The sequence below is a fragment of the Nicotiana tabacum genome, chromosome 16 (genome assembly GCF_000715075.1).
Source record: "Nicotiana tabacum cultivar K326 chromosome 16, ASM71507v2, whole genome shotgun sequence".
In the NCBI taxonomy this organism is placed as follows: Eukaryota; Viridiplantae; Streptophyta; class Magnoliopsida; order Solanales; family Solanaceae; genus Nicotiana; species Nicotiana tabacum.
The window spans coordinates 78,212,840-78,236,194 of NC_134095.1; the positions used below are offsets into that span (position 1 = coordinate 78,212,840).

At 38.3% G+C, this 23,355-nt stretch overlaps 1 protein-coding gene across 4 annotated transcripts; it reads right to left on the reverse strand.

Annotated features, from left to right (window-relative positions):
* Nucleotides 1–7: 7 nt before the first annotated feature.
* Nucleotides 8–9,858, reverse strand: LOC107804182 (transcriptional corepressor SEUSS-like). 4 transcript variants are annotated; one of them, XM_075232970.1, is made up of 11 exons: nt 9,466–9,752; nt 7,602–9,032; nt 7,346–7,465; nt 7,053–7,101; nt 6,714–6,931; nt 6,515–6,583; nt 4,534–4,631; nt 2,944–3,037; nt 2,061–2,130; nt 596–1,624; nt 8–307 (listed from the first exon to the last, which is right to left on the reverse strand). In XM_075232970.1, exons 2-10 carry the CDS (start codon nt 8,655–8,657, stop codon nt 624–626), a joined length of 2,775 nt encoding a protein of 924 aa, XP_075089071.1. In that variant the 5' UTR covers nt 8,658–9,032; nt 9,466–9,752; the 3' UTR covers nt 8–307; nt 596–623. The 4 variants fall into 4 exon arrangements, with proteins under 4 accessions (XP_075089071.1, XP_075089072.1, XP_075089069.1 ...); XM_075232971.1 differs by having other exon boundaries at nt 9,329–9,467; XM_075232968.1 differs by having other exon boundaries at nt 8–1,624; nt 9,466–9,858.
* Between the last annotated feature and the right edge of the window lie 13,497 nt (nt 9,859–23,355).

Here is a 23,355-nt window from a genome sequence, read left to right on the forward strand (position 1 = left end):
TGCATAATTGATACAAAAACATAGTAGGTGTCTGGAGAGAGGAGAAATGAAGTGATTGCATTAGACACATTACCATGGAACAAGTGGTAAGTCAATTTCTACCAGCTCCTGAAGTTCTAATATAAAATACCTTCCACACAATCCAGACTATATACACTCATGTTCCGGAGTGGTGGCAGAGATACAGCACAAGATGGGCAAGAGCTCAGCAGATTCGGTAGTTTACAAATGCCTCGAAAAGGTACAAGTGTGTGCCAAGTCACTCCTGGAATGTCCTATTCAAGGCTGTTAGTGCAAGTATGTATAGCTGTGATAAACCAGACAAAATCAAGTTAGAAGAATCTTATGCTACCTCAGGTGATGTAACATTTCAATCATGAAATTACTGTGCTACATGTTTTTCTTCTCGGGCAAATCACTACAACATAGGCAAGCCCTGAAATGATTGCTCTTCAGGATTCATACCTACTATCAGTGTGCAAGGCAAAATCATGTCACCTTTGCAGCACAAAGCAGCACATGAGAACCAAATATGCAATTACAACCACAAGAGAGCACCCCTATCTCCTAAAGGATCTTGTCACTTTGTTCTTACCTTCTAGGCTAAAGCCAAGTCAAAACCTTTAGGGGGATGTTTTCCAGTCAAACTGAAGGTTACTGAAACCATTGACTGCTCCTAAACCACCAAGTAGTTGGTTTCCCAAATCTTGTTGCTGTTGACTCACACTTTGCTCTCTTGACATTGGCATGCCAACCCTTTCATTCATAGCCACAGAACTATTACCTAATGCAGCCCGAATTCCATTGGCCATTGCAGCCTGGCTCAGTCCGTTGCCCCTGTTGCCATATCCTGGAGACATACCAATATTAGCATTTGCTGTCCCATTCCCAACAAGGCAGCTGCTTCCATTAAGAATGGAGTTATTAGCAGTTGTTATCAAACCATTTACACTTTTCATATCATTCCCCGTGGCACCACCACCTACAAGGCCACCTCCACCAAGTTGGGAAGACATCATCATTTCGTGTATGATCTTTTGTACAGAACTCTGAGAGTCGTTAGCATCAATATCACCTGAAAGAGTGGCTTGATGCATTGAAATATTCGGGGAATTGGCAGAATTCACGTGTGATCCTGATGTTAAGCCACCATGTGAAGTTTGTGGCGGATTGCTTGATGAACACGGTGTTGGTGATTGGAGTGCAGACAGATTTTGTTGAGACTGTAACATTGTATTTGAAGAACTTGGTGAAGGCATTTGAACAGCATTTCCTGCATAAGGGCTGTTCACACCATTCATTGTTGCCTGTTGCCTAGAGTTCATGGAATTTTGGCGCAATAGCCGAGCACCAGTACTACTAGTCGAAGTAACAGGTGCAGGGTTTAAAGGGTTGTTTTCGCTCAGAATACCATTGCTGGAAGCAAGTTGCATTGCACCAGCCTGGACAGAGCTCTCGTGGTTTGAGTTCTGACTGGCCGTATGTTGTTGCTGTTGCTGCTGCTGCTGCTGCTGCTGCTGAGACTGTGGCTGCTGCTGCTGCTGAGACTGATCCTCAGATGGTTGAGCTGCACCATGTACCCCAGCCGATGAACCATTCCTACGAGGAAACTTAGCCAAGCTCTCTGGAAAGGCCAAATTTCAAGCACAATTGTGAGGTTTACAGAACTGTATCAACCCCACATTCATGCGGTACTCCGAGGGTTAAGTTCTTAACACCACACAACCCGCTACATTAAATCCAACAAGTTAAATGCATATACAATGAATCTACAGTCAGACACAGCCAGTTTGGATTTTTGCACATGTACATTAGGTAGTGGCCTGTTTCGACCTCAAAAAGCAATTTGTCTTTCGCGTAAAATTTAACTTCAGATGATAACATTCATGCATTGTGATGAATAACAATTGTACCCTAATCTCTAAACCATCAAACCACAGAGAAAGATTAGCCCCTGCAACCTCACTTTTGATCTTTGTGATTACTTGGTGGATATAGAAGACCTTTAAACTAGCAACAGCCAACAGGAACAAGTTGAAAGGTAAAAATGCAGAACTTACCCATAGGCCCTGTCCTTGTCTCTCTGCTGTAGTCAATCAAATCTTTCATGCTATTAACTACTTCTGATATCTGCAATTGCACCAGCAGTATACAGAAGAATATAAATTATATCCATAAGACTGTGAATTGAAGACAAGATTAAAGCGAAACACAATTACAGCAGAAGAGTTATCATTTGAATGCATCATGCGTGCAACTTTCAGTCAGATTAGATTCATTTTAAAAATGCCACTGGAAAAAAGTCTAGGCCTACGTGATAAACACTTGGAAAGGTAAAAAATAAAAATAAAAAAAAGGGGGGGGGGGGGGGAGGTGTTGAGATTAATTGCTGAACTGGAAATTATCTTGTGAAACTAGACCCTCTATGACCCACTGAAATAAAATTATAAAAACGAAGTAAACTCCAGAAATTAAAAAGAAAACGCTTCTCAACAGGAAGAACAGAATGGCATCAGAAATCTCTATCCCGAGTACAGGCCGAAATATGTTCCGTCTACTTCATATATTAACTCATAAGTCAGTTTCCAGTAGGATTTAGGAATTCCCAATATGACAAAAATCCCCGAGCTGCTACCTGCTATAAAATCTGAATTTTGGCCTTCATTTTCAGCTGTGCTTTGAATTACATGGGAAGATGGCAGATTAAAAAGAGAGAGAGAGAGAGAGAGGGCACAGGGAGGATAAGAAAGTTGGGTAGAACTGGTTGAGTCGGAACACACAGAACAGGCAAATAAAACCTGGTTGGGAAATTAAACACTCTAACAGAAGCAAATATTTCAACAATTTGTAGTGATATCACCATCGAAACAAGCAGAAAATCTCCAAACAAATCCAGAAAAGAACCAAAATAAAAACCTTACAGCATCAGAACGAGGTGTATACCTGAAGGCATCGCACATATCTCTTTGTATACCCTAAATCATTTACCAACGGAACTTCCAAAGCTTTTGCCAACTGACGAGCTGAGGCAACAAACCTGAATCAAAATCACAAGTCAAAATCTCAAAAGTGATATTATTTAAATTAACAGCTAAATAAAGAGATAAACGATCCTTAGCAAATACACAAGCATAAGAAAAATCTAGAATAAGAGAATCTATAGACATAACTTTAACCCTATATATACATTGTTCCTGATTATGATTGAAGGTGCTAAAAGGGTATAAGGCTAAAATCATATGGAGAGAAGTTGTCGTTAAAAGCTTACAATTTCACGAATCAGTTCGGACTTAACTATGAGAGAACATAATGAAAGCAAATGATCCAAATAGGCGACACCAACTAGTCAAGATTAATGCTTAGTTATTATTGTCTATGTTGAGCGGACTCTCCAAAATCTTGCCGCACCCGTGTCGGATACTTCTAAAATAAACTAATTTTGGAGTATCCGACACGCATCCGGGTATATTTTTGGAGAGTCCGAGCAACATTGATTATTGTTACATTAGATATGATGTTTGCCAGAAGTCCTTTCAGACCAGTTAGAGAGTGGTATATTAATGCAAGAAAATTGTGAGTAAACAACCTCCAGGTTTATAGAAATCCTAATTTGCGTTAAAGAAAATTATTTATGAATAAAATAATTTAAGTTGAATCAACCTTCTTTGCGATAAAGTTGTAGTTGTCGATAGATTGGTGAAGTTCTTTAAAATATAGAAAACGGAGATAAACTCATATTCTGACTGGCGACCAAGAAATAATATCATTTCTCCTTGAATCTTAACATAACCAAGTAGAGACATGACAAAATGCAAATCCATAGTTCAAGACCAATATTCCGTGTAAGATCTGCATTTTGAAGCTGTAGGAACATGTCTTATATTCACAGGTACACCGGGATAGCTAATTCACCACTTTCAAGAGGATATTTGCTTTCCAAAAAAGTTCAAGACCAATATTCTCTTTCATTTATCAGGAATGGAAAATTGAGCTATCAGAACCCAAAAAGGATATGCTGTTTTCAGTTAATAAAGACATTTTAACAATCAAACACAACTGCAATTTAGCTGTTCATCCAAATTTAACAAATCGCGGATATCAACTAGACTTCCAAATTTTTAGTTTCAGGAGCAATTGAGCTTCCAAGACTTGGCAGCATGACCAGCAATAGCAATCCATAACACTAAAATTTGAGCTATATCTGTTATCAGACGTGCACATCATAGTAAGATAAAGCACTAATAGGATGACTGACTGATCAAATATCACAACATTAACATTAAAGTCCCAATTTAAGTCTGCTAAGAATGATCTGTAAAATTAAAGTACCAGCAGAGACCAACAAAGAAGCCAGTCCCTAAATGGAGACAAAGCTCATCCTTATTACCTACTTAAAGAAAATAATTTTTCAACACAGAGTGAGATATATGTGCTAAATCGAAATAGTTAGACCCCATTAAACAAAGATATGGCACAACAGTGTCAGCCCTAACATTTCGTATAAAACCTGTGCCATAAATATCTAGGACTCACATATTGCAGTTATTCTGCAACTCAGAAACAGACGCTGCAGATGATCCGTTTTGGGTGGCTGCCTGGTACTTCTGAGCTGCAGCGCCAAGTTGACTCACCTACACATGAAAATCATAAAAAGCAAATCAAAAAGATGCAAATGCCACTATATCCAAAAATGAAAGAGAGCTTCGTCCAGGCAACACAAACAATCTGCTAAAAGATGTGACAAACCCCTAAGAATTAAAGCACACAGAAGGACAGGAAACAAGAATATGTGAAAACTTTATAAAGAGACATTCTGAAGAGAAATTTAATTAACCCTGTCTTGCAGTCAATTAGGTGCAACGGAAATGACAGTGAACTAAATGCTTCATCAGGTCAACGGCATCTAAAAACTTAAAACTTTATGAGAAGATATTCAACACAACTCTGAATATGTGGATCACGCACGGGCAAATATAATGATAACCCCGAATCAGCACATTCAAAGCCAGGACTGTTAGCACCAAAATTTGAATGTCTTTTTCAAATATAGAAGCAAAAAGTATAAGCAAAACCAGACAGATTATTTGATCTCCAATATTTTTTCATTTTTAGTATCTAATTTTCTTATACTAAATCTCTATTTCTCTATTCTTAGATGCTAACATATTTATCTATAATGTTCCTTTAAAAATCAACATATCACTCTTCCAACTATATTTACTGTGTTGTCTCGATCATTTCAGGAAAGAGCTCATCAGCTCTGAGTCACATGCGTTTGTGCCAGTACTAAAGCGTCGCAGAAGTCTGAAGCAAAGTGAAGGGCCGAGACTACACTTCACCTAACTGCAGCACTAAGTGCACCTCAGTGAACTCTTAACAATATTGATTCTAGTGCTTCTGTATCACTACTATATTCTCATAGTTCGCCCTTCGACACTCAATTACTGTCAAGTGTACATTGGCATGACGAAGCAAAAATGTCCTCGAACACAACATAAAGCACAAAATTTCAGGCTTTACTGGCCTTGGTTGCATTAGCCAACAGCCAACACAGGTTTTTGAATTTTTCACCACCGCTCTCCACTGTCGCAATAGTTCAACATCACCAAACTCTTAACCAAGGGCTAACAATACTGATTCTAGTGCTTCTTTATCTCTACTAAATTAATCATAATTAGGGATCCAACACTCAAACCAATTCCAATCATACATTGCCATGATGAAGCACAGATATCAGACACAAAACTGAAAGCACCAAAAGCCAGGGTCTACTGGCCTCGGTTACCATTGCCAACAGCTGAAACAACATTTGGAATTTTTTCCTCTACCGGACCTCCACTGCTGCAATACTACAACATCACCAAACCCTTAACCAGGGGCAAGGGCTAATCCTACTACCTAATGCACTGGTATCCGGCTCAAACATATCCAACAGACATAGATCTATATTTATACCGATGGTCTCCAACCTATGGATGGTAATTTGAATTCAAGTCGGAGAAAGTGATTTACAGTGCAATCTACTAACTGCTCCGACCAATTCACCACCATGGATCAGGGATGAGAATAAGATGGTCAGCAACCATAGTTCTTTTTTCTAGCAAGATGGCATTTTATAAAAAATGGAAAAGAGAAAGCAAGTCAAATCTCTAAGATGTATATAAACTTATACCAAGTCACGATGAAAAGGAAAATTAGAGGGAAAAAGGCATGCTCAACGGATCATGTTTGAAACACATATAACTTTACAACAGCAAAACCTTATTTGAGAAATTATATCTCACAAGACCTCAATCTCATCAAGTACATCTAAAAGGGACATTGAAGACCTTGTTTGACTAGCCCGTACGTACTTATCTGGACAAAATGTTTCTGTTCTAGCATAAATTGTAAGAGAAAGCAAAAGTTTTTGCCAAACCAGATTAGAAAACAGAAGCATACAAGTCAGGTTAGAGCTGAAGCATGATTCACATAGATCAAGGTAAATTAGCAGTTCAAAGCAACATTGAGCAACCTGAGGTATCAACAATCTTCTAGGGATTAGCTCCTCGTGACGTCGAGCACAAAATTCCCAAGAGACGATCTGCCATGTTGACAAAAAGGAAAACAGTTAAAAGAAAATAATAGACATTCATCTGCACTGTGCCGTGTCTTAAACAACTGATTAATAAGTATAGTTATTAAAATAAAACGCTATGAGCTCTTCAATTAACCTTCAGATCAGGTTGTGAGAACACTATTCGAAGCTGACCATCACGGACAACACGAAGCTGCTCAAAAACACTCTCCTGAATTGCTTTTGCATAGTCTAGGACAATCTGTCCAGATGAATTCTGATATTCACGCGGCATATCAATATAGAGTAGCTCTTCCAAAGTCCCACTTTCATATTTTATCTTGAAAAGCCTGGGCAAGACTTCAGCAGTCGCTTCTGAACAAATAAGTTCAGAAACATCAGATGCCCATAAAGATTACATGGAGGAAAATGAACCAAATGGGTGCAGAAATTACGAGTCAACAACAATGGCTTTGTAAGTTACAAAGAAACATACCAAACCCACGGCCTGGCTTGCGGTTGCATATTTCACAGTGCCATACATCCTGCAAATTATATAATAGTGATTAATTTTCTAATACAAGGAAAAAGTTGGTCGGCAATAAATTTGCATAACATATAAGCAACAAATCCAAATTAGTTATCAAAGCTGAAAAAAGAATCAATTTTCAGAAAAGCTTTATCAAGCCATAGATGTGGATGCGGTATGTGACTTACTATAACCGTATTTTTTCACTATATAAGAAGATTTCTCACATTTGATTACGAAAAATCAATAACACAACCAACCTGAGGAAAAACTCCAGTGGTCTGCCGACCACTTCCATACATAGAAACGCACCACTTTTTCTTGGCATGTGGAGCAAAATACTCGGCGACAAATTTTCTCCAGAACTCTATGTTATTGTCCTATAAAAAAGGTAGTGCAAATGTAACATCATAGGGCTGTAGTCAAATAAAGGATCAATTGAGATCAGATAAGCTGCATGGTAGGGTGCAGAGTTTATGGTCCACCCAGAAATTATAGTTGGCACAGTTTTCTTACTTCAGGTCTGTGTTGCTGCTGATACAAATAATGAGTCAGCCGACGGGCACACATCCCAGGCTCATAAGCTGGTTTTATAGGAGACCTTAAAGCATGATTCTGTGGTTGAAATTGCGGTTGAAGTGGATTTCTTTGCTGAGGAATAGTCTTCAAGAGTTGTTGTTGCTGCTGCTGCTGCTGCTGCTGGAGCTGCATAATCCTCTGCTGGTGGAAAAGCTGAGCCGCTGCTGCAGATTGAGGGGACTGCTTGGACATGTGAAGTACCTGCTGCTGTTGTTGCTGCTGCTGCTGCTGTTGTCGCTGCTGTTGCTGATGTAGAAACAAAGAGGGTGAGGAATGTTGTGGCTCCATCTTCACAGTGGCAAGGCCTCTCATACTTTGTATCTGTTGGGGCTCCTGCTTTACAGTTGCCAGGTTTCGCAGGGCTTGCAACTGCTGTGGTGTTTGATCACTGGTCACCTGGGGCTCCTGTTTGACAGATCCCAAGCCTCCTAATCCACCTGGCATGGATTGAAATTGCTGTTGCTGTTGCTGTGTTTGGGAATTGCTAGGGGCAGAGAATTGCTGAAATTGTTGATTATGTTGGTAATTCTGGGAATCAAGTTGTTGGGACGGTGATCGGTCAGTTAACATCTGGTTACCAGAAGGGCTAGGAAACCGCTGTCCCTGAACTTGACCTGAATTTGGATTTGCTGTCATGGCCGATGAGCCAAATGATGTTGAAGGAGTACTAAATCCCATACCATTGCTAGCACTGGACAGTGGATCAGACTCGGCCACATTATCAACTCGTTGAGAGATTCCATTTCCAGGAAGCCCTGGATTATGACCACCATTTCCTAAGGACTGATGGAGCAGAGATGAAACATTTGGAGAATTTCCTAGCATGTTCATGTTACCAAACTGAGTCCGAGGTGACACAATAGAAGGGAAACTACCCGGGGTAGGCATTCCACCCCCTTGACCCCCCAAAAAACTAGAATTTGATCGCAATAACAAAGAGGGGACAGGCTGGGCACCTCCTCCAAGTGGATTTGGAGGCCCCTGTGGAACCATGTTTTTATGCAATAGATAACAATCTACAAACACTTAACCAACTATAGAACACTAAAATTGTATGAAGCCTAACTCCCCAAATCTAGAGACTTTATATTAAAAAGAATTACACAGAGCAACAAGCAGAATCTACTATATCAATTAAATGAATCAGTGATTTCCTTTCCAAATCGGAGCTAGACATTCCAAAGTCCATGTTTTGAGCCAAAACAAAGGGAGAACCCTCACTGCTGGGCATAACACTTTGTGTATCAACAACAGAAAGTTGGAAATCACAGAATAACAAGTCCAAGCTACAAGCTTTAACTGTTCACATCCTAAAGCTTCTCTTTTTCTGCTCAAGTAACTATCTTTATCCACTTTTCCAATCAGCCCCTGCAAGAAAAAGAAAGGTCCAATTGTGTCAAATTTCTCCCTTTGTTCCATAAAAACATAGCTAAACTCAACACAGTAAGTAAAAAAAAAAAAAAAAAAGCTTCATACTTAATCACTAATCTAATAAAGCAGCCAAAAGAGTAGAATACACTAAAACACGAACAAGATAGAAAATCACTAAAATTCACCCTCAAACTAAAAAAAATGAAAATTACCTCCAAAATAACTAAGCTACAGTAAACAATTCGACGGTAGAAAATTAAAAACAAATTAAAAATTAGCGATTCATAAGTTACATGTTCACTTGATCGAGCCCTAAATCACGCAATAAAGTACAAAGGACAAGATCCACAGCTCAAATTATCGACAACACCTAGGGTACCAAGCTCAAAAATATATAAATACATCCCTATAGGGGAAAAGGGTTGCTTACCAAAGCACGCAGTCACAATCAGCTTATAAATATAATTTATGTATCTATATCGATATCGATACATATACATACAGATAAGCATGTATGTATAAGTTCATTCAACCAAGTTTCACTTGTTGGGTTGGGGCTTTGGTTTTTGTTTTTTTTTGTTTCTGCGCTGTCCTTTTTAGAGAGAGAAAGTTAGAGAGTTTCTGCGGACGTCAAATTTGCATTCCGTCGGATTGAATAATTATTATCGTTCCTTCACTCTTTCTTTCTTTACCTTTTTTTTTCTTTTTTATTGTTTTCTTCTCTTAATCAAACAAAAGTCAAATCCTCTTCTGCTTCCATTTATGTGAGGGAACATCATGCATCATTACGAGGCTGGCAAATGTTACTCCCTCCCTCTGTGTCGTGATTCTGTTGGGAAAGATTAGTTTTTGACTACTTTATTTTTATTAAATATTTTCTTAATTTATATATTATTTCCATAAATAATTTATTTATAGATAATTAATTATTAAGGATAAAATAGAAGAAATATAATTAATTTTGTTTTGAACTTTTAAAATGATAAATAATTTGAAATAACTATTTTTAGTAACCACGACACATATTATGAGACGAAGGGAATAGTTCTACCCCATTTTACGTGAATTACTTTTCCATTTTAGTTTGTTCTTTAACACCTTGGTTGGATTGTAATTATCTATTGTATTGTATTATATTGTTATTTTAATTATTATTTAAATTTTATTATATTATATATTTAAATTCACTGTTAAAAAATTATAAAAAATATCACGATCGATTTAGCTTATTATTAAATAATTATATTTTATTCTTTATATATACTATCTTTTTATATAATAATTTTACCTTGTATCTTAATCTCTCTTTTTTGTAGTTACAAGTTTATTTTTCATATTATAGGTGCATGATATCATAAAAGGACAGCAAGCAATATATTCTATCCAAATATTATATTAAACAATAACAATATAATACAATACAATACGATATGATACATTATAAAACGAGACATAACAACCATCCAAACAAACTGTTAAAAGATGATATAAGTTTGAGGTTTGACACATTTTAATTCTAATTCTAATGACATGATCTGTTTGAACTTACTTAATATAGAAATGTCATTGTTTTATTAGGATAAAAAGAATTAAAAAAACATATGAAATACCCATCATTACTTATATAATCACTGTTAGTATAGCCAATTTTCGTACTTTAAATACATTTAATTTATGTGTGAAGTTTTCTTTTATTTAATAAATTTAATTTAGGCATGAATTTTATTTTATTTTGTTTTTTACTTATTAAATAAACTCAATGTTCTATTAAATGCCTCATATAAGAACACAAGTGTTTGTAATAAGATATTTTTTGGATTTTAATTTAGTCCAACCGAACATGGAAGAGAGAAAAAAGGGTATGTTGCCGTAAACTTTTTATTGATATCTTGGCCAGAATCTAACCATTTCTAGTGGGTTCCAACTTCCACTAGGGATGTGTATTTGGATTAGATGTCCGAGAATTCGAACCGATCTACCCTAATCGAATTTTTGGATTTCGAATTTTAGATATTTGGATGAGATATGAGTTATATTTTTTAAAAGTTTAGATATTGAGGTAGGATTCAGATTGGTATAATTTTAATCTAATCTGATTTGAAATCTGAAATTATAAGGACATATATAAATACTAGACTTTAATTTTAGGGTTAGGTCGTGTTTCATTTTTTGGAACCAGATTCATATTTAATGTTGTGGAAGTTGAATATTTAATCTGGATACAAATTTGTAACAATATTTAATCTGGATACAAATCATACCTCAATTCAAGATCAATGAACCTTGAAACTTCAAACTTCCACAACCAATGCAGAAACCTATCAAATCACGTCCGATTGACCTCAAATTTTGCACACAAGTCATATTTGACATTACGGACCTGCTCCAACTTCCGAAATTAGAATTCGATCCCGATATCAAAAAGTCCACTCCCGGTCAAACTTTCCAAAATTCCATCTTTCGCCATTTCATGTCAAATTCCACTACGGACCTCCAAATCATAATCTATTCACGCTCCTAAGTCCAAAATTATCCAACTAAAAATTGTTGTCGCGAACGCGTAGTATATTTTGTTGGCAGTGGCAATTTCTAAATTGTGTTCGCAAATGGTGGTCCGCGTTCGCGAAGGGTAGGGCTAGTCTTTTTCGCGTTTGCGAAGGGTAGGGCTAGTCTCTTTCGCGTTCGCGTATGAGAGATCGTGTTCGCGTATAGTTGAGTTGGAAGCTGGAGCTACAGGAATTTTTTTCATCGCGTTAGCAAGGCTTGTGTCATATTCGCGTAGAGATGTCTCCAGTGTGTATCGCGTTCGCATAGAGATGTCTCCAGCGTGTATCGCGTTCGCGAGGCTTGTGTCACGAACACGTAGAGCATTTTTGGTGGTTGTCATTGTTGTTTATCGCGAACACGATGGTTATACCGCGTTCGCGAAAGAGGATATATGGGCAGAAGTATAAAGTACTCTATTTCGAGGGCTTCGGTCATTTTTACAATTTTTAGAGCTATGAAGCTCGGATTGAGGCGATTCTTGAAGCAATTTTCACCATATGAATTGGGGTAAGTGTCCTCTACTCGGTTTTGGTTATATTTCATGAATCTATCTTCGATTTTAGCTTTTGGTTGATGAATTTTAAAGAGAAAATTGGGGGTTTTGGCCTAAAGTTTCATAATATAAATTTTTGAGTTTTGAACATCGAATTGGAGTCGAAATTGAGTGAAACTAGTATGGTTGGACTCATAACTAAATGGGTTATCAGATTTTGTGAGTTTTCTTGAGTTTCGAGGCATGGGCCTGGGTGTGATTTTTGGCCGAATTTGGGATTTGACTTAGGATTCGATCTTTATCATTGGTAGTTGCTTCCTTAGGCTTGGTCTGATGTATTTGAATTGCTTTCGGCTGGTTTCAAGCCATTCGGAGGTCATATCGCACGTGATGGCATTCATGGAGCATCGCTTGGTTTGCTCGGTGTCAGAATTGGCTTTCTTAAGATAAGTAACCCTTCTAAACTTAGTGTTGAGGGTATAAAATCCCGAAATTACGTGCTAAGTGATTGATGTTGAGGTGACACACATACTAGGTGACGGGCGTGTGGGTATGCACCTATGAATTGTGACTCTGTTGTTTCCAGGGAACTGAATAATGGCCCTATTTTATTGATATCTGTGTTTTCACCATGTGATAAAATAAATGAGATGTACATCATGCTAGATATCATGTTTAGGCCTTATGCTGATATTGTTGGGACCCATAGTGGTCGTTCCTTGCTGTCGTGTAATTGAATTCATTGATATTTCGTACTCAGTCACATTCATGCATTCATATCATATCCCAGTCTCAGCTGTTACTTATTGATACATCATATCATTGTTTCGGTTTAGTTTTCATGATATTGTGAGCCCGTGGGTGAGACTGGAGAGATTGATGACTGAGTGAAGCCGAGAGCCTGATTATGAGTGACAGTTATGGGATCGGGTTGCACACCACAGCATATTTTATTGATTATTAAGTAAGGCCGAGGGCATGATTTATTTATGCCATGATTGGCTTGTTATAGCGCTTGGGACGTAGGGGTCCCTCCGTAATCTGCACACCCACAATGGGTGCGGTTGATTATATTGAGGTGTGGATCTTCTCTAGACATGGATCTTGTCAGAAGCATTATATATCTAGAGATGGATCTTCTCCATGGGGTCGGATTGGCCTTCCTCGGTACTGAGTGACTGATGGTCAGTGATGTATATATTCTGGGATGGATCTTCCCTGGGCCAAATGGGTCATATACAATACCGAGTGGTTGAGTATGATGAATGGAAAGTGTGATATAGTGAGGTTGAGTATTCTGAGAGTGTGAGTACATGATTCATCTATGAGATACATAGCTTTGGCATGCATATATGGCATACATGCATAGAGACACATTTTTCCTCATGTTGTATGGTATTATATCATTCATGACTTTTAAACATTGGTATGTGGACATAGAGTGGTATTTCACACTTGTTATTTGGAAAGGAAATGAAGCATGTTTATTTATTGTGGAAAGGTTCTTTCAAGAAAATTACAATTTTCAAACTATCTTATGATTTCTCGATGATTTCAATAAAGGATTTGGGTTTTCACTGATATTCTTGAAAAGCATAACTATTTTCGAAAAAACTATGTAAAAGTTAAACATTTTTACCTCTGAGATTATTTCCTTGTCCATATGCTCTACGTTGTATGAATTGTTATGGTTATTTGTGTTGGACCCGACCTATGTTCTAGCTTGTCACTGCTTTCAACCTGAAGTTAGGTTTGTTATTTTTGAGTACATGGGGTCGGTTGTACTCATACTGCACTTCCTGCATATTGCGTGCAGATCCCAAATGTCGATGTTGCTGTGTTCGATGGTTGCTGGATTTAAAGGCGTACTTACATTCCTACTGTAGCTGCCTCTTATTCATGGTAGCCTTAGATTCTAAAACTCTGTTTATGTAGTTTTCAAACAGAAGATGTACTCTTTTCATATCAGCTTTATAAACTCTATTCTTAGAAGCTCATGATTTGTTCTACCAGTCTTTGGGAAATGTAATAGATTCGGATAATTTATTTATGTTTAATTGACCTATTAGCATTATTGAGGTTGGATAGTTATTAGTTGGTTTACCTAGGGGGTTGGGTTAGGCGCTATCACAACTAGTGAATTTTGGGTCGTGACAATAATATTCATGAAAGAAATATTAGTTGCTTGGAGCCACTTCAACAAGTCCACTCATGCCGAGAGTGCTAAAAAGGCGAAATGCAAGAAGAATATGTAGTTAATACCAAAAATTACGGTACAAGCTATTTGCTATCACATATGATGCTAAATTGTACGAATAATCCCCCACAAGGCGGGGACAAGCCAGACATGATTAGCTTTTTAACAGAAAAGTCAGCCAAATGATGTCTTTTGATCTAGAGGCATGTAAGGGGGCTTTAGCTCGTATGATAGTTATAGATGAACAACCCTTCATTTTTGCTGAAAAATATTAATTTAGAAACTTTGTGGGAACTCTTTAACCTTTATCATATTCCATCTCGTACTACTATGCCTAGGTATTGTCTTGAGATTTACCATGAAGAGATATTTGCTTTGAAGTCAATTTTAAAAATATCAAAACAGAGATTCTGTATTACGATTGATACATGGATTTTAAATCCAAAAATTAACAATGTGTATTACAACACATTACATTGACAAGAATTGGAAATTGCATAAAAAGAGATTAATTTTTTGTCCAATTACTAGTCACAAAGGTCAAAATTTAGCTAGTGGTATTGCTAAGTGTTTACTTGAATGGAGAGTAGATAAAGTATTTACTGTGACAGTTGATAATGCGAGTTATAACGATATCATGGTTACAGAATTGTCCAAATAATTTTCTAGATGGAACACTAACTCGATGGAAGGTAAGCATGTTCATATGAGATGTATGTATCACATCATTAATCTAGTTGTTTAAGATGGGTTGAAAGAAAGGAGTGTGTTTGTGGAACTCTATATATTTGATATTGAAGGTTGCTAGAGTTTATGAGGAAGACTTTAGTGATATTGATTATGGTTTGTCATGCACTTCTAACTGTCTTTGTAAGGACGCACAACCTGCTGGTCCACTTTTAAGTACTGATTGGGATAGTGTAAGATGCATTGTGAAGTTTCTTGAAAATTTTTATGAACTCACCTCAAAGGTATCAGGTACATGTTATATTACATTTAGCGTGCACTTTCTTGAGATATGAGTTGTTGGTTCTTCTTTGAAAGAGTTGATGCAAAATGAAGATGTTGTCTTGAAAGAAATGGCAAAGACAATGAAAAAAAATTTGATAAGTATTGGGGGATCCACAAAACATGAACAAATATTTTTATTTCATGTGTGTTGGATCCACGCGACAAGTTTCAATCTCTTTCGTTTGCGCTTGTTACTATGTTTGGAGAAATAATAGGTGTGAAAATACAAGGTGAGGTAAAAACATATATGGAATCTTTGTTCAATGTGTATGCAAGGAATAATGGTGATTTTGGTTCATGTCCATCTTCTCCATATTCCGTTTCATTTTCATATTCTCTTGGTTAATATCCATCTTCTCCATCTTCATCTACTTCTTAATCATCGCTCTCAAAATTCGTGCTATATTTAAAGAAGCATAAGAAAGGTCGTGGAATTGACTCTAAAATGGAGTTAGATAAATATTCGGGTGAAGAAGTTGCGAAAGACTATAAAAAGTAAAGATGTCAATATGGGCGGGGTCGGGCTAGCCCAGCCCACAACGGGTTTTAGCAATTGACGAGTTGGGCTAGGCTAGTTCACCATTTTGATGGGTCTTATAATGGTCAGCCGACCCCAGCCCTATATAGGCTGTGGGCCCCCACAAGTCGGCTCATTATTTTTTAAAAATATAATTTTATATTTTTTCTTTAAGTTCTAATCTAAAAAAAGATAACTATTTAAAATTTAAAAAAATCTTATTGGAAAATTTTTTACAAAACTTAATAACTTTTTATACTGTTCCAATATTTCACAATAAATACTAAAAAGGTAAAAAACAAGACTATTGGCCTGTTTGGCCAAGCTTCTAAAATTAACTTATTTTGAGAAGTGTTTTTTTCAAAAGTACTTTTCAGAAAAGTACTTTTGGTGAGAAGCAGTTTGTGTTTGACTAATTAACTTGAAAAATACTTTTGAGCAGTAATTAGTGTTTAACCAAGCTTTTCAAAACTGGTTCTAAGTGTATTTTTCTCAAAAGCGCTTCTCAGAAAAGTGATTTTGGAGAGAAACTACTTTTTTCTGCTGCTCAAAAACTGCTTCTCCTCAAAAGCACCTTTTTTTCCTTCTAAAAGCTTGGCCAAACACCTCAATTTTTGGAAGAAGCATTTTTGATCCAAAAAAGCTTGACCAAACAAGGTATATATTTCATTCACTAAAAGTCAAATCTCAAAACAAATTATTCAAGAGAACGTTCATGAAGCTTATGAGATATCCAACACATCATCTTCATCAAACATATTTGAATCCGCTTGTGAGAAGGTTGTCTTAACATCTTTACTTTTATCCACATCTACAATTTGTATGCAATATTAATTAGTTAAATATTAAGAATAATTAAATTTTTAAAACTAATTAACTTTTTAAGACTTTGATCCTTTAATATGATGAGCTTAATAAACTTTAAGCTTGTGATACTCTTTTTTTTGTGTCATATACTTTTTATATTTTATATATTTTAAATACATATTTTTATTAGGCCCATGGGCCGGGGCGGCCCAGCCTCAGTCAAGCTTCACAGGCTTACTTGGGCCGTACTTAAAAGTCTCATTTTTAAATGGGATCCAAAATTCTAGTCCAGCCCTACTAAATTACGGGTTGGGCTGGCCCAATGGGCCAAGCCCATATTGACGGCTCTAATAAAAAGTTTAACATTCTGGGGTGGTGAAAGTTGAACTCACCCAAATTTTCCACTCTTGCTGAGATGGCACGTGATGTGCTAGCCATTCCGATTTCTAATGTTGCCTCAGTATCAACCTTTAGTGCAGGTGGACGCATACTCGATCCATTTAATGTACATTGACTCCTAGATTGGTTCAAACTCTTGTGTGTGTTCAAGATTGGCCTAAGAAAGAATCAACAACTCCGGTTAAAATTGAAAAATATTTATATCATCTTGAACAACTTGAAGATGGTAAAACTATTTTATTTCTTCTATTACTTGTGTTTAATATGTATTTTATTTGTATGTTTATTTAGATTATTTTTACACTAATTTTTTCTATATATCTTATTTTGCATAATTTATTAATACCGAAAGAGAACCTTGCATTATCGACATATAGTGATGAAGATTACTGTTTGCTATTGCTGGTATAATTTTTGTGCGTCTTGTATAAGGATTCCTAGTATTATTGTTGTCTTATTGCATTCTTATACTTTATATATGTCATATTTATAATAAGTTGCATCTCTATATATATTTTAATGATTCTTGTTGTAATCAGCCCATTTGAGATGAATGTTTGGTATGACCTGACTAAAGAAACTAACAAAATATTTAATGAGGGGCTATGTCATTTTTCTTAAGGAACTAAGGAAGTCAAGGTTTTTAATCAACACTAACTTATGACCAATGACACTATTTTATATACTATTTAACTCTATACTTTCTCAAGATTGTACATTTAAACATATAAGCATAAATAACCGTTTTATATTCTCTAATTTTCTTTATAAAGAAAATGAGTATAAGTAGACTTTCTCAGGAGCTTACAATCTAAACCTCTCTTTTATTGTTACAGAATGAAGGGGAGTACATCAAGAAGACAACAATTGAGTGGGATGGCAATGGAAGTTGGAACTTAGGACTCTTTTGTGTAATCTATATTTTTTTTAGGTAATTAACATTTTATTAATGTCACGATCCTAAACCCGGACCCGGTCGTGATGGCGCCTCTCATGAAGACAAGGTCAGTCGACACTTTCCCATTGCAATTTTAAGCAATTAAACAATAAGAATTAAATCTAAAACATAATAAATAACTCAAAGGTAAGCAGTTAACCGAACAGTTTGCGGAAAATAAACCCAATACAGCTCGATACCGGGGTGTCACTAGTCACGAGCATCTACCAATTCTCACAAGTCTGAAAAGTCTACAAAGCTATTACAAAGCCACTAATAAGGGAAAAGAAATGAGATAAAGGGGGAGAAATACGGGATTGCGGACGCCAAGCAGCTACCTCGTGAACTCCGAAGTCTGTTGGGAGCTCTCAACTCTCGCTAGCAGGATCAACAACGCCTGAATCTGCACATGGGGTGCAGGGAGTAAAGTGAGTACTCCAACTCAGTGAGTAATAATCATAAATAAGGACTGAGAAGTACGAAATCACGTAAGGCACATAACAGGCTATAAGGAAGCAGTAAAAGCCAGTAAAAACAGTGAAGCAGTAAAGATGTGTAAAGTCACTGAGTTCAGTTTAAACTTCATAAAATGCCTTTTTAACAATTAAGCAAGTAAATGACATACAAACAGGAAAGATAAACATATAAAGGATCGCCCATCGGGCACAATATCAACAAATTCACCCCCCGGACAATATCTCAGAGACAAAATCAGCCCCTCAGGCTATATCTCACATCACAATGGGTATCCGCGCTCACTGAGGGTGTGGAGACTCCTGGAGGGGCTGTTTACGGTCAAAGCGCAATATCAAGTCATCTCGTGGCATCATCACTAGGCTCTCAACCTCATATCAACAATCCACCTCGTGGCGTACAAATCTCTGGCCCTCAGCCTTATAATCATAATCAGTGTTTCCTCACAACATAGGCCCTCGGCCTTACTCAGTCAGAATATCACAAGCCACTCGGGCAACAGTAAAACATGATGCTCAGCCCAGAATATTATTTAAAATACCATTTAAGTGTTAAAATAGAGTAACCATGGTTGAGTTATGAAAACAGTAGAATATAGCATGACTGAGTTCAAGTATAAAGTCAACAGTGAGGAAATATCAATAAAAATTCCCTAAGGGTTCAAATAGTTGGCACGAAGCCCAAATATGACATTCAGCCTAAAACATGATGATAGCAAATAGTTTTCAGTCAAATACGCGGTAAACAGTCATTCGGGATAGACTAAGTCACAATCCCCAATAGTGCACGACCCCACGCTCGTCATCTAGCGTGTGCGTCACCCTAATATAGCACAACGATGTGCAATTCGGGGTTTCATACCCTCAGGACATCATTTACAATCATTACTCACCTAAAATCCAGTCAAATCTCTAGCCCGCGATGCCTTTGCCCCTCGAATCAGCCTCCACTCGCGTCGAATCTATCCAAAATCAGAATCACGACGTTAAAATATGCTAAGGGAATGAAGCCCAAGCAAAATAATCAATTTACAACTTAAATCCCGAAATTACCAAAACCCGACCCCCCGGGCCCACGTCTCGGAATTCGATAAAATTCACATCAATAGATTTCTCATCTCCCCACGAGTTCATACATATCAAAAGTACCAAAATTCGACCATAAATGGTCCTTCAAATCCTCAAGTCTAGGTCTCCAATACCAAGCCCTATTTCCCCCCCAATTAATTCCATTAGTTATAGCTCTAATCCGTGAAATAATACCATAGGAACGAGTTTTAGGTCCAAAATCCTTACCTCAATGAAGTTCCCTTGAAATCCTTCTTCAAAATCGTCCAAAAAGCTCCAAAGCCTACTTAGAAATGGTGGAATAGCTCAAAAATCGCGAAGGAAACAATTTATATGTTCTGGCACAGAGATTTCACATCTGCGGACCAATTCCCGCTTCTACGGTACCGCTTTTGCGGTCAATGGACTGCTTCTGTGGTCATCACTTAAATGACCACTTTCCGCTTCTGCGATCCTTTTCCCCGCACATGCGCTATCACAGATGCGGCTCCTCAGCCGCTTCTGTGGCCCCAACCTTCCTAGGCCTTTTTCATCGCATCTGCGGCATCGCACCTGCAGTCCCCAATCCGCAGGTGCGGAAACAACAGAAGCAGAAAATCTGCAGCTTTACCAAAATTCCAAACTTCTCCGTCAACCATCCGAAATCACCCCGAGGCCCCTAGGACCTCAACCAAAAACACAAACATACCCCATAACCTTATTCAAACTTATACCAATCTTCAAAACGCCTCAAGCAACATCAAATCAACCAAAACTCATCCCATTCAAGCCTAAGTTTCCAAAATCTTCCGAATTCCGCTTTTGATCAAAAACCCAACCAAACCACGTCCGAATGACCTGAAATGTTGCACACACATTCTAAATGACACAACGGAACTACTGCAATTCCGACCCCAATATCAAAATTTCACCTATCAACCGGAAAACGCCAAAAATTCAATTTCGTCAATTCAAGCCTAAATCTACTCCAAACCTCCAAAACTCATTCTGATCACGCTCTTAAGTCCCAAATCACCTCCCGAAGCTATCCGAACCATATGAACTCAATCCGATCCCTCTAGCTCATAAGTCAACATCATGTTGACTTTTCTAACTTAAACTTCCTAAAAATAGACTAAGTTTCTCAAACCTTACCAAATCCTTCCCGAACCCTAGCCAACTAATCCGATCACATATAGAACCGATAGACAAAGCAATAAGAAGCAGAAATGGGGGAAACAGAGCGGTAACTCACGAGACGATTGGCCGGATCGTCACGTCCTCCCCAACTTAAACAAATATTCATCCTCGAACGAGTCAAGAAACATACCTGAAGCCTCAAACAAGTGAGAATATCTACTCCACATCTCCCGCTCGGTCTCCCAGGTAGCCTCCTCCACGGGCCGACCTTTCCACTACACTTTCACTGAAGCTATATCTTTTTATCTCAACTTTCGAACCTGACACTCCAAAATAGCTATTGGCTCCACATCATAGGTCAAATCATCATCCAACTGAACCGTGCTAAAATCCAAAACATGAGACGGATCGCCAATATACTTCCGAAGCATAGAAACATAAAATACCGGATGCATACTCGACAAGCTGGGGGGCAAATCAAGCTAATAAGCCACCTCCCAAATCCTCCGAAGCACCTCAAAAAGTCCAATGAACCGAGGACTCAATTTACCCTTCTTCCCAAATCCCATAACACCCTTCATGGGTGAAACCTTTAACAGAACCTTCTCACCAACCATGTAGGACACATCCCGAACCTTCCGATAGGCATAACTCTTTTGCCTCGACTGCGCTGTACGAAGCCTCTCTTGAATTACCTTCACCTTTTCTAAAGCATCCTGCACCAAGTCTATCCCCAATAGCCTAGCCTCACCCGGTTCAAACCAACCAACTGGAGATCTACACCGGCTCCCATACAAAGCCTCATATGGAGCCATCTGAAAACTCGACTGGTAGTTGTTGTTATAAGCAAACTCTGCAAGCGATAGAAACGGATCCCATGACCCTCCGAAATCAATGACACAAGCACCCAACATGTCCTCCAATATCTAAATAGTGCGCTCGGACTACCCGTCCATTTGAGGGTAAAAAGTTGTGCTCAGCTCAATCTGAGTACCCAACTCTCGCTGCACAGACCTCCAAAACTATGAAGTAAACTGAGTGTCCCTATCTAAAATGATGAAAACTGGGACACCATGCAAACGAACAATCTCTCGGATATAGATCTCTGCCAACCGCTCTGAATAATAGGTAGTACACACATGAATGAAGTGGGAAGACTTGGTCAGCCGATCCACAATCACCCAAATAGCATCGAACTTCTTCAAAGTCTATGGGAGTCCAACTACAAAGTCCATAGTGATCCACTCCCACTTCCACTCTGGAATATCCATCCGCTGAAGCAAGTCACCTGGTCTCTGATGCTCATATTTCACCTACTGATAATTGAGACACCGGGCTACGAATCCCAAAATGTCTTTCTTCATTGTCCTCCACCAATAATGCTGCCTCAAACCCTAGTAAATCTTCACGGCACCCGGATGAATGGAATACCGTGAGCTATGGCCTCCTCCAGAATCAACTCCCAAAGCCTATCCACATTGGGCACACATATCCGGTCATGCATCCTTAACACCCCATCATCACTAATAGTCACATCTCTGGCATCATCGTGCTGAACTCTATCCTTGAGGACAAGTAAATGCGGATCATCATACTGGCGCTCTCTGATGCGATCATATAAGGAAGACCGAGAAGTCACACAAGCCATTACCCAACGGGGCTCCAAAATATCCAACCTCACGAACCGATTGGCCAAGGCTTGAACATCAACTGCAAGAGGTCTCTCCCCAACTAGAATATATGCCAAACTCCCCATACTCACCGTTTTTCGGCTCAAAGCATCGGCCACCACATTGGCCTTTCCGGATGGTACAATATGGTGATATCATAATCCTTAAGCAACTCCAACTACCTCCGCTGCCTCAAATTGAGATCCTTCTATTTGAACAAGTGCTGGAGGCTACGATGATCAGTAAACACCTCACAAGAGACACCATAGAAGTAATGCGTCCAAATCTTCAACGAGTGAACTATGGCAGCCGACTCCAAATCATGAACGGAGTAGTTTTTCTCATGGGGCTTCAACTGACGAGAAGTATAAGCAATAACTCTACCCTCTTGCATCAATACACAACCAATACCAATTCTCGAAGCATTACAATACACGGTATATGAACTTGAAGCTGATGGCAAAACTAACACTAGAGCTGTGGTCAAAGCTGTCTTGAGCTTATGAAAGCTCTCCTCACACTCATCCGACCACACAAATGAAGCACCATTATGAGTCAACTTGGTCAAGGGCTATGTGATAGACGAGAATCTTTGAACAAACTGGCAATAATAGCCTGCCAAACCAAGAAAGCTACGAATCTCTGTGGTTGAGGACGGTCTAGGCCAACTCTGAACCGCCTTTATCTTCTTCGGATCAACCTGAATACCCTCGCTGGACACCACGTGCCCCATGAAAGCCACTGAACTGAGTCACAACTCACACTTGGAGAATTTTGCATAAAGCTTCTCCTCCCTTAACCTCTGCAACACAACTCTCAAATGCTCTGCGTGCTCCTCCTGACTACGCGAATACACCAGAATGTCATCAATGAAGACTATGACAAACAAGTCGAGATACAGCCGGAACACGTTGTTCATCAAATGCATGAACGTTGCTGGGGCATTGGTCAGCCGGAAAGATATCACCAAGAACTCATAATGACCATATCGGGTCTTGAAAGCCATCTTAAGAATATCCGAGTCCCTGATCTTCAACTGGTGATAACCTGAACGGAGATCAATCTTGGAGAACACTCTCGCT